Genomic DNA, 13,643 nt, shown 5'->3' on the forward strand with positions numbered 1-13,643 from the left:
TCCGCTCAACAACTCGTATTTTTGCACCCAACTTCCAGTTCCATCCATGTGCCGCACTCGAGTGATATTGTTCTCATACTGTTGTTACCGAATGATTCATCAGGGATTACTCAGAGAGATAGTTACATCGTTGAAACCGATTCATGGGTTGATCTCGCATCATGGCACTGTTTATTGGGGCGAATATCAACGCGCTGTATAAGACACATTCCCCATATCGCTCTCAAAACCCAAACCCAGAAGAACGTGAAAAAAAAGCAGAAAGGAGGAAAGAAACAGTCATGTGGAATGGAACACGGCGAAAGGAAGGTAACTATACTAATTACACAAACGCTTCATCTAGCCTAGTCTATTCGTCGCTGTCTGTGTCGTAATCGAAAGGATCCGGTAACGGCGCATCATCGGCTCCGTCGTCGTCCTCAGCGTTGAGGATGTTGACTGCCGCTTCAGCACCACCAATCTCTTCCACAGCGCTGCCTGCAGCTGCGGCGCCGGCGACGGCACCAGCTGGCTGCGTCACCGATTTTCGGCTCTTCACCTCCATCAACTGGACTTCCTCGTTTGGTCGGCGGTCTAGAAGCAACAGGACACCACCAGTAGGCTACAGGAATATTAGCGTCCGTTCCAAATTTATGGAATATGAAGTGTATGACATACCTTTTTGACGGGTTCGTACCGGCCGTCTTCCAAGAAGGCGATGTACCTCAACTGTTCTGGCAATACTCGCGACAGATTGGTGAGCTCGTACCCGACCTTCTCCTTCTCGATCCGCTTCTTCTTGTCACCCTCGCCCTCCTTCTTTTCACCTTCTACTTCCTTCTTGTCACCCTCGCCCTCCTTGGTCTCCTCGTCTACATCCATCTTCTCCTCTGCCGAGGGACCGGGAGTGGCTGGTGTTGATGTGGTGGGCTCGACGTCCATCGCCTCGCCATCACCCTTGGCCACCGCAGCCTCCTTCGCGGCCTTCTCCTTCTCTGCGCGCTTAGCCCGTTGCTGTGCCTTAGCAGTTGTTGAGAGGACCGCAGTAGTTAGCTCCTCGGTTTTCTTGGTGGCTGACTCCTCGACCTTCGGCGGGTAGTCGAACAAAGAGGGTCTAGTGCTGGACCAGAATTTGAAATCGGGGATCTATCAAGTAGTCAATATATGCACTAACCCACACAAAGACGAAGGACCTTACATTCAAATCCTCATCCAGACCGATGAGACCGGTAGGGGTGAAGGACAGAGTCAAAAAGTGGGTCAATGGGAACCAATACCAGTATTGAGTGAATACAGCCATTCCAACGATTGCAGGAACGTTCAAACTACCAGTGGGAGTCTGCAGACCAATGGTAACATTCCGGCCACCTGCATCGATGATACCCAGCGCCAACGCGGCACCGAACTTTGCCATCGCGTCCTCGTGCTTGTCGGCAACCATGGTCTCGAACGTTTTCCGAATGTGAGGAACCTTGGGGTTCATCTGTTCGTTCTGCTGGACAAGAATCATGGCCATCGAAATGAGGGCACCTTGTCGCACAAAGTCGGTAGGGTCCTTGATCATGGGCTCCAGGAGGTCAATGGCTTCGTCGAGTCCCGTACCGGCGCAAGCGATACCAAGGGCCATTGAGGCACCGTATCGGACATGGGGGTTGTAACTCTCACTCAGCAGCTCGACCATCCGGGGAACCGCGCTCGGTTTCCGGAAGAGAATGAAACCCAAACTCATCACGGACACGCGACGAACATCATCGTTGACATCACTGACGGCAACGTGAAGCAGTTTCCTGATGGCCTTGTTGCTTCCAGTTCCGCAGTATGCCAGGGCGATGGTCATGATACCACCGTAGCGCAAAATGGGGTCCTGACCGTCAAGCAAGGTGTTGATAAGCTCGTCGGCAGCTTCCTGACGTCCGAACATGATCAAAGCCATGCCGAGTGACAGACCGCGGATGATCTTCTCGTGTTGCGTATCGCGCGTGTACTGCATCATGTCTTCTATGGCGCCCATATTACCGGTGCCCAACATGATCAATCCCATCGCCAGACCGATCGCCTCTCCGGCAACGGCGGAGTCGCTCCATAGGATATTCTTCAACTCTTCGTAAATCGCCGAGTTTCCGGTGGCCATACCAGCGACACCGAGTCCAAGAGCGCCACCGTGCTGCACAATTTCGTCTTGGGTGGCATTGAACTGCTTTCTCAGGAACTCGAGAACATCAGTACCATGGTTGGCGTAGATCAATCCCAAACCATACAAACTTCCACCTTGCGAGTACGGGGAGCCGTTAGAGACACCCTCTTGCGGCAGGTATGGCTGCAGAAGCTTCATTCCCTGGCTAAGGTTTCCCTTGTGAATCACACCCAATGCAGCGGTAGCCGTAAATTTGGACCAGTTGACAGCTTTACTAAGCCAGTCAAGGTTGTCCCGGAAAAACTTATCCACCATCGTACCGGAGTGCATAAAGGCGTTAGCGAAAGTAAGAGCTGTATGGAAAATCGATGTGCGCGCCTCAAGGCAATCTTTGATTTTGTTGAGGATTTGCATGTCCGTCCTGTTGTTCCTGTACAGGAACTCGAGGGAAAGCTCTATGCTCTTGGTTCCGCGGAGGATCTGTCGGATGGCCCGGTAGTGCTTCGTGCTCTTGGAATCTTCAGTTGAATCCGTAGCCACAGTGTCACTGCCGGCAGTGGCTGCTGCGCTGTCTGGCTCATCCGAATCGGCACCCGGTAGGTCGGCCATGACCTTTTGGAGGAATTCTTGGGTTGCGGAGGTGTCCAAATCAAAGGCGATCTGGTAGGCCACAAGCAACGACTTTGAGTCTTCCTTTTGTACCAGATCCGACAGAATCTTCGCCGCCAGTGCCGTGTCGTTCAGATGTATGACGCACTTGCTGATGGAAAAGTAGTCAGGTGAAGGAAGGGCGAGGAAGAGCTTGACGAGGAGGCGCAGAAGCTATTCAAGTTGTCAGTGATAACCGATCCATACGACCTGCAAGGTGGCGACATACCCGTTCCCTCAGTCCTACCTCCTGCACCTCTCCCATAGCAATGTGCAGCACATATTCCATCAGTTCCACCGCCATGTCCGTCTGCTCCTCATCCTCGTCCAAATCTCGCTGCCCCGCAAGTGTGATTCCCTCCTCCACCACGTCTAGTCGCCGCGCCTCGATCGCTATGCCAATCGCCGGTTTGTAATCTTCATTCTGGTAGCAACTGCGGAACAGTCGCTCAACAATGTCCTGTAATCTGGGATCCACCGGTGTAGGTTCTTCCGAAGTAGTGGTAGTCTGATCCACCGTGCCATGTTGCAGCACATCGTTCTTCGTAGTTACGGAAATGTATTCTTCGATGAATTTTGCTGTTCCCGGGAGTCAGCAGCAATTCACCGGAACGGCCGGGGGAGGAGGAGGAGGGATGAAATACAGATTATCGTCTCTACGTACTCCTCTTGCGAAGAGATGTCGAACAGCTCACCCGCACCAAGGGCAAACATCATGGACTCTTCGTATTCGCCGAGGTGGTAGTAAACTTTCGAAGCTACGAGGGCGGCGAGCTTTCGCTGTTTGAACGACTCATCTTCGTAGAGGATCTCACTAAACCCGGCACAAGCAATTAGTCGTAATTCACAAAGCTCTTGGGTCCGGAAAAGACCCCGCCATAGAACGCGGCGGTAAAGATGCTAACGATGGAGGCGATCCATAGCGCGGCAGCATGGAGGGGTAGGTGGGACTCGGCAGCAAACAAGTAACGCACATCTTTGAAACCTCATCTGCAATCTCCGCCCAGAACTGATGAACATGATTGTCCAGCTGCTGGAGGGCGAAGCATCTGAGCTGCTGGTCGGGTTCGTCGAGGAGACCGATGAGACCGGCGGCGGAAGTCAAGCCGGGCATTGCTGCTGTCTGGCGATCTCCGGAGTATTGATTATGTCGGGGTTTCGTTATCGATGGGCTGTGAGATCGACACGGATGATGGAAAGATGGATTCCGGAGGTATCTGGATGGAGAGGTGAAGCTTAGGATGATGGAAGTTGATGGTGGTGGGTTGGAGGACTTCGGGTTATGGTAAGCTGCGCGTGTATGTAATGCTTCTTGTCGCACTGATGCGGCTCAACAGCCAAGACGTTCTGGAGACAACTCACCAACTGCGTAATCTTAGGAGCTCTATGCATCGAAGACGTCACTGCACATGAGAGTGAGAATATGTGAAAAATGTAACTAGAGCATGAATTGAAAGAACTATTATCCTCTATCTACCAGGTAACCTCGTCTATCACGCTCTTCTTCTCCACGCCCAGGATGCTGTCGTGCATCTGCACTCCGTCGAGTAAAGACTTCGCGATGTTCACAGCCCCACTAGTCAGATACCGCTCCGAGAACCCACTGTTGATCTTCAGCTTTAGTAGCTCCCTCAACTCGGCCTTCCAGGCACCCACGTCCGCCTTGGACACGTTGGCTGCCTTCTCCCTCTTCACCTTGCCTCGCTGGCCCTTCTTCCCAACTTTCAGATTGCTAAACTCATCGCTATCATAGTCAACGCCGAGCTCATCCGCAGCTGTCTTGAGCCAATCGTTCTCCTTGCTCTTCTTCGCCTTCTCCACCGTGCTATCAGAGACCTTTTTGGCAAGGGTTGCGCGCCGCTTGAGACGGTCTACAAGTTTTCGGTCGACATCGAAACTTTTCATGGCGTACTTTCCGGTGCTTTTGCCGTCTTCCTCGTGGACTTTACCAACCAGGCGCCGAACACCCAACACTTCCTCCGGAGAACAGAGCAGAATACTGATTCCTCGTGCGTCCGATCTGGCAGTTCTTCCGGAGCGGTGCACGTACATGTCCGCAGTACGGGGCAAATGGTAGTGGATCACCATCTCGACACCCTTGATATCGAGACCGCGGGCTGCGACATCTGTGGCAATGAGGATGGAATTGGGGCTGGATGGTGATGAGAAGCGTTCCAGATTTCGCATGCGTGCCTTCTGAATCATGTTGGAATGCAGCGGGTTGACTGGAAGGTTTAGTTCGGACAGAAACGGCGCAAGACGTTTTACGGAGGATATCGAGTTGGTGAATACAAGAGTCCGGCAGGGATATCTTAAAAGAAGATAGTAGAGGTACAAATCCTATACGGCAAACCAGTCAGTACAAAAGCCCCCGGGCTACTCGGGCTACTCTGAGGTAAAATACCTTCTCCATAGCTCCGCACTCGATGATGCCCTCTCGCAACCTCGACGCCATCTGTCCAACCGGGTTTGCATCGACAAACTTTGGTGTCGCCTCCCTGAAGTTGAGCTTCTTCAGAAGATAGGCCAAACTCTCGGTATTATCCATCAAATCTCCTCCGGCACTCTCCGTCGCCCAACTTTTCTTGCCAGGTTTGGCCGTCAACTTCTGTTGCAATCCCTGGTGGAATGTCGCCGAGAAAACTAGCGTTTGCCGTTTTGGAGTAGGGAGCTTCTTCTTGCTGGGCTTTTTCCTCTGAAACTCGGCAGCATCCAGGTCCTCATTCTCAGCTTCCTCTTCGCCATCAATCTCCGACTCGTCTCTTTCACGCTGAAGAAGGTCGAGAAGCTCTTCCACCTCCTTGTAGTGTCCCTCTTGCAACAGCCGATCCGCCTCATCCACCACCAAGAACTTTAGCCCTTGCTTGAGCTTTTCCATCCAGCCTGTGCCTTCACTGACAACCTCCCACAGGCGACCTGGTGTAGCTACGATCACATCCGCACCGGTGCCCTGCTCCAGCTGTCTCTGTTGTTTCTGTAGCGACAGTCCACCCGTGAGGGTCACAACCGTGAAATCCGGCACACACACAGCTAATTCCCTGAGATGGTCGCTAAGCTGTTTGGCAAGCTCACGAGTCGGCGACAGAACCAGCGCCATAGGAAGTCTCACGGTCCGTTTCTTCTGGTCGGCGTTTACGAGCTCAGTCGATGCGGCACCGGACTTCAGGAATGTTTCGAGGATGGGAATGCCGAACGCGAGCGTCTTTCCGGAACCGGTGCTTGCTTTTCCGATCACATCGTGGCCGGCAAGAATGTGGGGGATAGCGGCGGACTGAATAGGCGTTGGGGAGGCGAACTTGAGCTTCGAGAGGGCGCGGAGGGTCGGGGGCGAGAGATTGAGGGCTTCCCATTCGGGAAGGTCGACTGAGCGCGGGATCGTCAGCATTGCCGTACAGCGCACCAGCAAAAGGAACCATCATTACCGTCTTCCTCGTCGGACTCATCTGGACGGTCCTCCAGAAGTGAACCGAACTGATTCTCGAGCTTCCCCTTTGCCACCAATCGTTGGGCCTTTTTGTCTTTGGCCTTCGCATCGTTTTTCTTCTTGTCGCCCTTCTTGGGTTCCTTTTTCTCGTACTGTGCAGTCTGCGCTTCCCCTTCCGTAACTTCCTGCTCAGCATCACTGATCCCACCCCACTCTTCCGCTTCATCCTCTGATCCGTCATTGTCGTCGCCATCTTCGGGAGCGGCGGCCACCTTGCGCGCGGGTTTCGACTTCTTCGTCTTCTTCACTGGCTTCTTACCCCTCAACTGCTATCGTCAGTGCTTCGAACTCCCAGCTATATCTTCAAGGAACCACCTACCTGGAACTCGACCGCGCCCTTCTCGTTCGCGACCACATCCACACCATCGATCTCCTCGAGCCCAAAGAACCCCTCCACGTCGTCGAGGCGATCCGGCATCTTCACCTCCTTCCATTGCAGCTCGTCGATGCGCAGCTTCGCCTTCTTTGCGGTTTTCGGCGCCTCGGCTTCACGCCCTCGCTTCTTGTTTGGCATCGTGGTTGTCTTCATCTCTGTTGTCGTCGTTCGTCGTCGCCGTTGTCGATCAGTTCTCACTCTACGGCAAAAAAAAATTAGTTTACGTGCCCGTCCGAGGCTAGATTAACCCTAACCCACGGCACTTACCGGGATATTATCACATGATTCACATCGGCCTTGATAGTCTCAATAGGAACATCAAGCACCCACTCTTGGTAGTTATACCGAGCCGCCCACAAGCTACAAGCCTACAACCTGCCTGGGATCGCACTTGGAAGTATTCGCAACTACACTCCCGCCGAAAACCAAGTCGGAGGTCGGCCACAGCACACAAACAACGACGGCCATCACTCGAACGCCCACACACATACCAACATGCCGCACCTTACCACCGCCGCCGCCACCGCCTACGCCTATGTGAGCAGGTACATATACACTCACTCACTCACTAATAGAATCCGCTACGTTCACTCCATTAACGGCCCCGCTACCTTGAGCGCCACAAGATCTCGGCGCCGCTGGGCGCCCAGAACAGAGTACGCAATCCGGCGGCTGAACCACGGCCACATTTCGCATCCCCCCGCCCCCCCGCCCCCGGGGCGAGACACGGAGATGCGGGCTGGACTGGCCCCTGGTTTGGATGCGGGGGGTTGCGGGGGGTGCGGTGATTTGTGGGGTGGGCGGGGGTCAGGCGACTGCGACAACGACGACGACGACGATGACCCGCCGGAGGAAAACGGATACCCTTGGAAGATAACTACCCCAGAGACGAGGGCCCGGTTCCAAGACCACTACAGACCTACTTAGGTGCCTACATACATACTCGTCGACGGTCGTCGTCGCTGCGTCCCCTGTGCCCGCCAGCCAGCCAGTCTCGCCAGAGATCCTACCCAAGCTTGTATGCCCTTACATATGGTACGGTAGGTAGCAGCCGTACGTACATATCCAAACTCTGCAAGACTGCAACCGCAACGGGGGTGGACTCTGGAGCAACGGTGCACTGGGATCCGGGATCTTTCGACGACACCATTACTACCTAGTAAAAGGTGCGAAGCCCGCCGGGGAGGGGGGCCAGTAGGGTACTTACCTCATGTAGGTACCTGACTGGGCAGACCGGAGCGCTGTTGCTGCTCGACCAGCAGGTCGCCAAGCATACCCAAGTATGTAGGTATTTACTCGCCGTTCTGATCCTCGGAGGAGGTGAAAATATGCAGGTAACATCGGCGGGGGACGGGTCCGGGGGAAGTCAGAACTTTTCTTCACGAGAACCGCGAGGCCCTGGCGTTTGCCGGTGGAGGGAGGGGCTTGGTCTACCCATCCCACCCCATCATCATGACTTTTTGGCGGAGCCGATCGAGACGGACGTATGCACACCTAGCATAGCAAACAGGCATTGGAGGCGGGGAGGGGGGGGGGGGGGGGGGTGAGAGGGAGAGGGGAAGGGGACGGGGAGGGGGGAGACCATCGATCGGATTACAGGTATTCGTTACGGTGACGATCCTGTTTTTTTTGCGCACGTCGAGGGATCATGGAAGGTGACCGACCTATCTAACTACATACACCGAAACGCACATATAGTTCGTGCTTCATGCTTATCTGCCAGGACCGGACGGGATAAGGGCGGGAAAGTTGATGGTGGAGAACAGGTACATGAAGTAGTAGTAGTAGTCGTAATTGGTTGATCTGGGCAGCCTACGACGTCCATCGTCGACTCTGGAGGTTGAACGACGAATGCATCTTTTCAATCGTGGGCAGGCAGGAGGAACGAGAACGTTCATGCATGAAGAAGGAAAGAACCACCGCCCAACCCAACCCAACCCAACCCATCCACATATCGGCTAGCCCTTCTAGTCCCCCCTGCCCTGCCCAGTGCCCGTCCAGACTCCAGACTCCAGACCGCTCCTTTGGCCGCTGGCGCGGATCCTTTTCGTCCATGGGATGGGCCATGTACTACGAGTGACGAGGCCCGCCCCCGGAAAAACCGCAGCATTCCCCACAAAGGACCAGTGTGAAACCCAGCCAACCAGCCAAACCCCCCCAACCCAAACCCAACCCAAACCCCGCATGTTCGTGCGGGACATACGGTACCGTACTCTACCTACCGTCAGTTGGTAGTTATACAGCGTTTCGCTCCGTATGTACGGTATGGTATGGTACACACACACCCTCGCTTTTCTCTCCGAGCCACCCCCCCTCCTCCTCCTTCCTCAAGAGAATAATACCAATGATTTCAGTCCACGGACTATATCGGGACGGGACGGAAAATGACAAGACCGGTCACAGACTCACCGTACTCACACCGTACTCACACCGTACTCACAGCATGGGAAATAGGAAATACATAGGGCACTAAGAAGGGGTACAAAGGTAGAGGTAGCCGATTCTGGCCGCGGCCTCCTTCTCGTCGTCCTCGTCGTCCTCCTCGTCCTCTTCCTCACTTCCTCCGACGCCCCCCCTTCCCGCGGCATGTCTGTCTGTTCGATTGGTTGCATGAAATCAACAGGGGCATGGCACGCATAAAAGAAAAGGAAAAGAAAAGGAACGGAGAGGAACCCCTCCGGGCCTCCATACGATATCTCCATATCGTTTCCGTTAACTACGGACCTCGGGTACTACCGAATCCCGAAAGATCCTTCAAGATCCCTTCTATGTAGTTACGCACATATATGTACGAGTGAGTGAGTGGCGGGTGGTGAGGATGACCACCACACTTTCCTTCCCTTCTCTTCTCTTCTCTCCCTGGGAATCCGGCAGGCAGGCAAGGTGGTTATGCGCGTCAGCACCTTACGATTGGGATTGTGAGTTGACAGACAGACACAGGCAGACCGACAGAGAGACAGGCAGACCCGACAGACATCCGACTGACCAACCAGACAACACGGAATTTCCGGTGCATGTTGTGAGTGCGAATGTCGGCGTGTGTGTGTTCACTAGCGTGTGTGAGTGAGCGTGTGAATGTGTGTGTGGGGAAGGCGACTGGCCGGGGGTGTGGTTGCTTAGTTTTCCACTAGCAGTTAGCCCCCCGTTTCCGAGAGGCTTGCATGAACCACTCCCACTTCCTTTCCTTTTCCCTTCCCTTCCTTTTCCTTTTCCTTCGCCTTTCCTGTGCCTTTCCTTTTTTTTTTTTTTTTTTTGCTTTGCGTGCGTGAGACACCGACGGGGACGACAGAGACTCCACAGTGATGATTGCACACACGCCGTTAGTTATCTCCGGCCGGCACACTTCGTTCATTCGTTTTTTTTTTCTTTTCTTTTCAGGCGAGAGAGCTTCGGCTCTTTTTTGGGGGCCGTTCGGTACCGTATTCGTACTTGCTTAAGTAGAGTACATGGCGGGAACGAGATTGGGGTCGGCAAGGTAAGGTGAGGCAAGACAAGGCCAGAGCCACGGCCGGCGAGTGGATGACTGTGAGTGCGAGACTACGAGGGGATGACTGCGAGGGGATGACTGCGCAGCGTTTGCCACGGTTGATGTGAAGGTCTATAACGACGGCCCCTGAATGTGGTGGATGGAGACTGGCATTTGTCATCCGGTACTGGCACAATTGCCGTACCTTTGTAACAACGATGAGGAGATACCTTATGCCGTCCTAAAAACTTGTACCTATATCCCCAAGATGACGGACGGCACTTTCCTGGCTGGCTGGCTGGCTATCCATCGTCGACGGGACCATGGATGCGGAGTGGCGAATCTCCTCCCTCACGTTCTCTCACGTTCTTCGCTTCCAGAATAGTGGTGATGGTGGTGAACGACGTCCACATGGCATCATGCTGTGCTCTGCTCAGGTGTGATGTGCTGTGCTGTGGGTATGGATGGATCAGAGATCCATAGATCGTCAACAGTCAACTTCTCAGTGAAACGGGCGGTGATGCTGGAAAAGGAGGTGGACGTAAACTGTGACATTTTAAGGACTCGAGTACTCGAGTACAGTACGCTGCGTAGGGTCGCCAGCCAGCCAGCCCCGGAGAGATCATCCCGGCCCAGGCAGGCAGGCAGGCGACGTCAGTTTGAACTTTGGCGAGTGCGAGAATGCCAGCCAGGCTCCAGGCGCAGGTGCGTGCAAACTCCTGCGCTACAGAGAGTAGCATAGAGTGCTCTACATACATCCTATGATGGCCCCCGATTAGGTACTGGTACCAAATTAATCAGCTTTTTTGGGAAATAAAACACCCTCTCCCCAGCAACCAATGCTTCTGCCTCAGTGCCTGCCTGCTATCTTTCAATGTTCATGGATTAATTACTCTCTCCAGAATGATTAGCAGCCAGGTGTGAATCATGATGTCTTCGCTGTTTGGTATGTATGATAGGTGTCGCCCCTCCGGATGACTATGCAGACTGCCTATACAACGACCGTACCGCCATGTGTGTTATCACTAATACTGACTTGACCCATGTTGCAAAAACGAACATGCATTTGCAGCAAGGGAAAAGGCGAGTTTATGATTTATCACCACGGTAGAACTGGAGAACTACTGGCCCAGCCCAATTTCGAAGAATACCCAAGTGCATACGTGCATACGTGCATACGGTACCGGTAGAGTACTTGGTTAATCCGGTGTTTTGGTCAACAAGCAGTAAGCCCATAGGCCCATAGGTAGGATTCATTCCGTCTTCTTCACCAAAACACCGCATCAACAGATCGAATACCCACCTTATTTGCGCATCTTATGTCGGAATGATCATTGATGAAGTCAAGACGTACGTACGTAAGGTCCTGGATCGCCGAAAGACTGGACGTCGATGAATCACGATACACGCACCTGCCAGGTTGCCATCGGGAACATCGTACCACAAAAATAGCTCATACGGCATCGTGCGAGTGTCGAGTGCCCACCGTCGACGTACCGTGTGATGTTGACCGCCGATTCCACGACTCCCCACCACCGCCGCCGCTCCACGGCTCCTCGACGTCATGCCTCGAAATGCGTTGATCAGAAACTCTTCCCCCGAACAAGAGCAAGAGCAAGAGCAACCCGTGCCGTAAATGGCAATAGTGTAGGCGGTCTTTTGGGATTTCGATACCTATGCATACCTACTGGAGCCTTCCTCCGGCGACCTCGATTTGCTCCCTCCTTCGTCAACCTTCGTCAGCCTTCCGTCAACCGCAGGTCCGCAGCGTTCGCCTCCATCTCCATCTCCTTAACGCCTCCATGGGAAGATTTTCCCGTCTTGGGGCGCCACTTGGAGACTGCCAATGACGCCCATCCATCACAAAAATCATAGCAGTCCTCTGGATCAGTGGTGTCGAAATCAGAGTCACGAGTCACGAGTCGGGCTCAGAGTCGTTTGCCTCGCCCGCGCCTGGGGCTTCCAGATCATACCCTCCCCACCCCTCTCCTTACTGTCGGCAGAATCTTCTGGCTTCCTAGCGATCGTGGTAACGTTTGATGGTGTAGTGGAGCGTGGTGATAATGGAAGTTATATCAAAGTGCGATTTTTTCGATGTTTACAAAGTAGCCATGTACCAAAAGTACATACCCAGGCAGGTAGTTACTCCGGACTGCTCAGTGCGGCTTGCTCAGGCCTGTGGCGACGACGCCAGCGGCCAACGGCCAGATTAGACGAGACCCCGGATTTGTGCTGAACGTTCGATTACTAGGTGGGTGTTCCCTTTCGAGCTGAGATGTGCCGTACGATTTCCAAAGAAGGCCGACTTTCCCCACAGTGTGATCAGCCCACCTCCAACCCACACTTTGTTCCCCACATGTCAATCCATTCGGGTGTCATGGAATCGCGATCCCAACCAACAGCAGAAGCAGCAGCAGAAGCAGCAGCAGCAGAAGCAGCAGCAGCAGAAGCAGCAGCAGCAGAAGCAGCAGCAGCAGAAGCAGCAAGAACGTGCGTACATAAGTAACGGTGGGATGATCCCTGGGGAGGGGAGAGGGGGGAGGCTTGGGTATAGTGCACTTCCTGGTCCGCTCGTCACGCCCGTAGCGCATGACATCTCGCCTCCGGTTTTCTGTCGTGATGGAGGGGGGTTCGGGTTCGATCATCACCATCACCACCATCATCATCGACAAGTGGAAACCGGTCTCGTTCACCCACTTCCTTCGCATCATCCTGATTGAGAGCTAGGAAAAATCCGGAGGTAGGTGCGACACCAGCCGGATCGGTGTGTGCGTGGTGATGTAGGAGGCTTCCGGAGCAGATCAATGGAAGATTCGAACCATGGGGAGACGAGATGGGGATTGGGGAATGCGAACTGGGAAGCAGGATCTAGTGTGGCGCGCAACAGCTGTCGCAGATGGCCATGGGGGATGGGAGAGAAGGAGCAGGCGATGCCAAGGGGTTGCTCCCCTCCAGAATCCGAATGTTTATACGCGGCCTCGCGGTCAGCGGGCAGAAACAGCTCGTGTGTGATATAGGTGCTACAGGCCCGTGGAATTGCTCCATGGTATGGGGGCCGAAGAGGAAGGCGGGGGAGAATGCGTAGAGTGAGCCTAGAGTATGGACGAGGAAATGGAAGGAAGGCCGTTGTGTTTTTTCCCCATAGATTTTTTTTAATTTTCAATTTGATTGACAGAGCAGCATGGATGGGCGACTCACCAGCGCCGTGTTATTGGAAGTGTCGATCCAGATATCGATGGGGGATGCTAGAGCGAATCGCGATGAAATGGGAAAGCGAAAAGGAAGAGAAAAAAAAGCGAGCCACCGGCCAAGCTGCACTAGCCAGCCAACGGTTTGCCTTCGCTCGGCGAGATCTGGAGATATGGGGAAGACCAGCCAGGAAGGGAAGGGAGAGTCGAGTTGCGGGGAAAAGCGCCAGTGGTGGCCAGGCCGGAAGAGGCATGATGGCTGTGGATCCAGAGCCACAGCCAGTGGCCACGGAGGGGAAGGGGAGTACCTAAGCCACGACAAGCGTGTCCACTGTCCATGGGCGGCGACGGTGCGAAGGAGAAACTTG

At 54.0% G+C, this 13,643-nt stretch overlaps 3 protein-coding genes across 3 annotated transcripts; all 3 read right to left on the minus strand.

The window, feature by feature from the left end:
• Positions 1-70: 70 nt before the first annotated feature.
• Positions 71-4,033, minus strand: BZA05DRAFT_352142 (armadillo-type protein). Its single transcript, XM_051481309.1, has 6 exons — positions 3,736-4,033; positions 3,406-3,575; positions 2,991-3,340; positions 1,178-2,935; positions 658-1,125; positions 71-601 (listed from the first exon to the last, which is right to left on the minus strand). Exons 1-6 carry the CDS (start codon positions 3,873-3,875, stop codon positions 350-352), a joined length of 3,138 nt encoding a protein of 1,045 aa, XP_051340514.1. The 5' UTR covers positions 3,876-4,033; the 3' UTR covers positions 71-349.
• Positions 4,034-4,205: 172 nt separating this feature from the next.
• BZA05DRAFT_395244 (putative ATP dependent RNA helicase) lies at positions 4,206-6,799 on the minus strand. The gene is made up of 4 exons (XM_051483414.1): positions 6,565-6,799; positions 6,184-6,511; positions 5,166-6,124; positions 4,206-5,101 (listed from the first exon to the last, which is right to left on the minus strand). The coding sequence occupies exons 1-4, from the start codon at positions 6,772-6,774 to the stop codon at positions 4,235-4,237; spliced, it is 2,364 nt and encodes a 787-aa protein (XP_051340515.1). The 5' UTR covers positions 6,775-6,799; the 3' UTR covers positions 4,206-4,234.
• Positions 6,800-8,928: 2,129 nt separating this feature from the next.
• On the minus strand, positions 8,929-9,424 carry BZA05DRAFT_275714 (uncharacterized protein). Its single transcript, XM_051480277.1, has one exon. It carries the CDS (start codon positions 9,321-9,323, stop codon positions 9,036-9,038), a length of 288 nt encoding a protein of 95 aa, XP_051340516.1. The 5' UTR covers positions 9,324-9,424; the 3' UTR covers positions 8,929-9,035.
• Between the last annotated feature and the right edge of the window lie 4,219 nt (positions 9,425-13,643).

This window comes from Tricharina praecox, assembly GCF_024521635.1.
Source record: "Tricharina praecox strain CBS 144465 chromosome Unknown BZA05scaffold_9, whole genome shotgun sequence".
Taxonomy (NCBI): Eukaryota; Fungi; Ascomycota; class Pezizomycetes; order Pezizales; family Pyronemataceae; genus Tricharina; species Tricharina praecox.

Bases quoted from the DNA above. Each gene is read 5' to 3' on its own strand.
- BZA05DRAFT_352142 (XM_051481309.1), bottom strand. From the start codon at position 3,875: ATGCCCGGCTTGACTTCCGCCGCCGGTCTCATCGGTCTCCTCGACGAA. The intron at 1,126-1,177 runs GTAAGGTCCTTC...ACTACTTGATAG, and splicing joins GTCTGGATGAGGATTTGAAT to ATCCCCGATTTCAAATTCTG. The intron at 602-657 runs GTATGTCATACA...ATATTCCTGTAG, and splicing joins GGTACGAACCCGTCAAAAAG to CCTACTGGTGGTGTCCTGTT.
- BZA05DRAFT_395244 (XM_051483414.1), bottom strand. From the start codon at position 6,774: ATGAAGACAACCACGATGCCAAACAAGAAGCGAGGGCGTGAAGCCGAG. The intron at 6,512-6,564 runs GTAGGTGGTTCC...TGACGATAGCAG, and splicing joins AGGGCGCGGTCGAGTTCCAG to TTGAGGGGTAAGAAGCCAGT. The intron at 6,125-6,183 runs GTAATGATGGTT...TCCCGCGCTCAG, and splicing joins TGAGTCCGACGAGGAAGACG to TCGACCTTCCCGAATGGGAA.
- BZA05DRAFT_275714 (XM_051480277.1), bottom strand. From the start codon at position 9,323: ATGGAGATATCGTATGGAGGCCCGGAGGGGTTCCTCTCCGTTCCTTTT.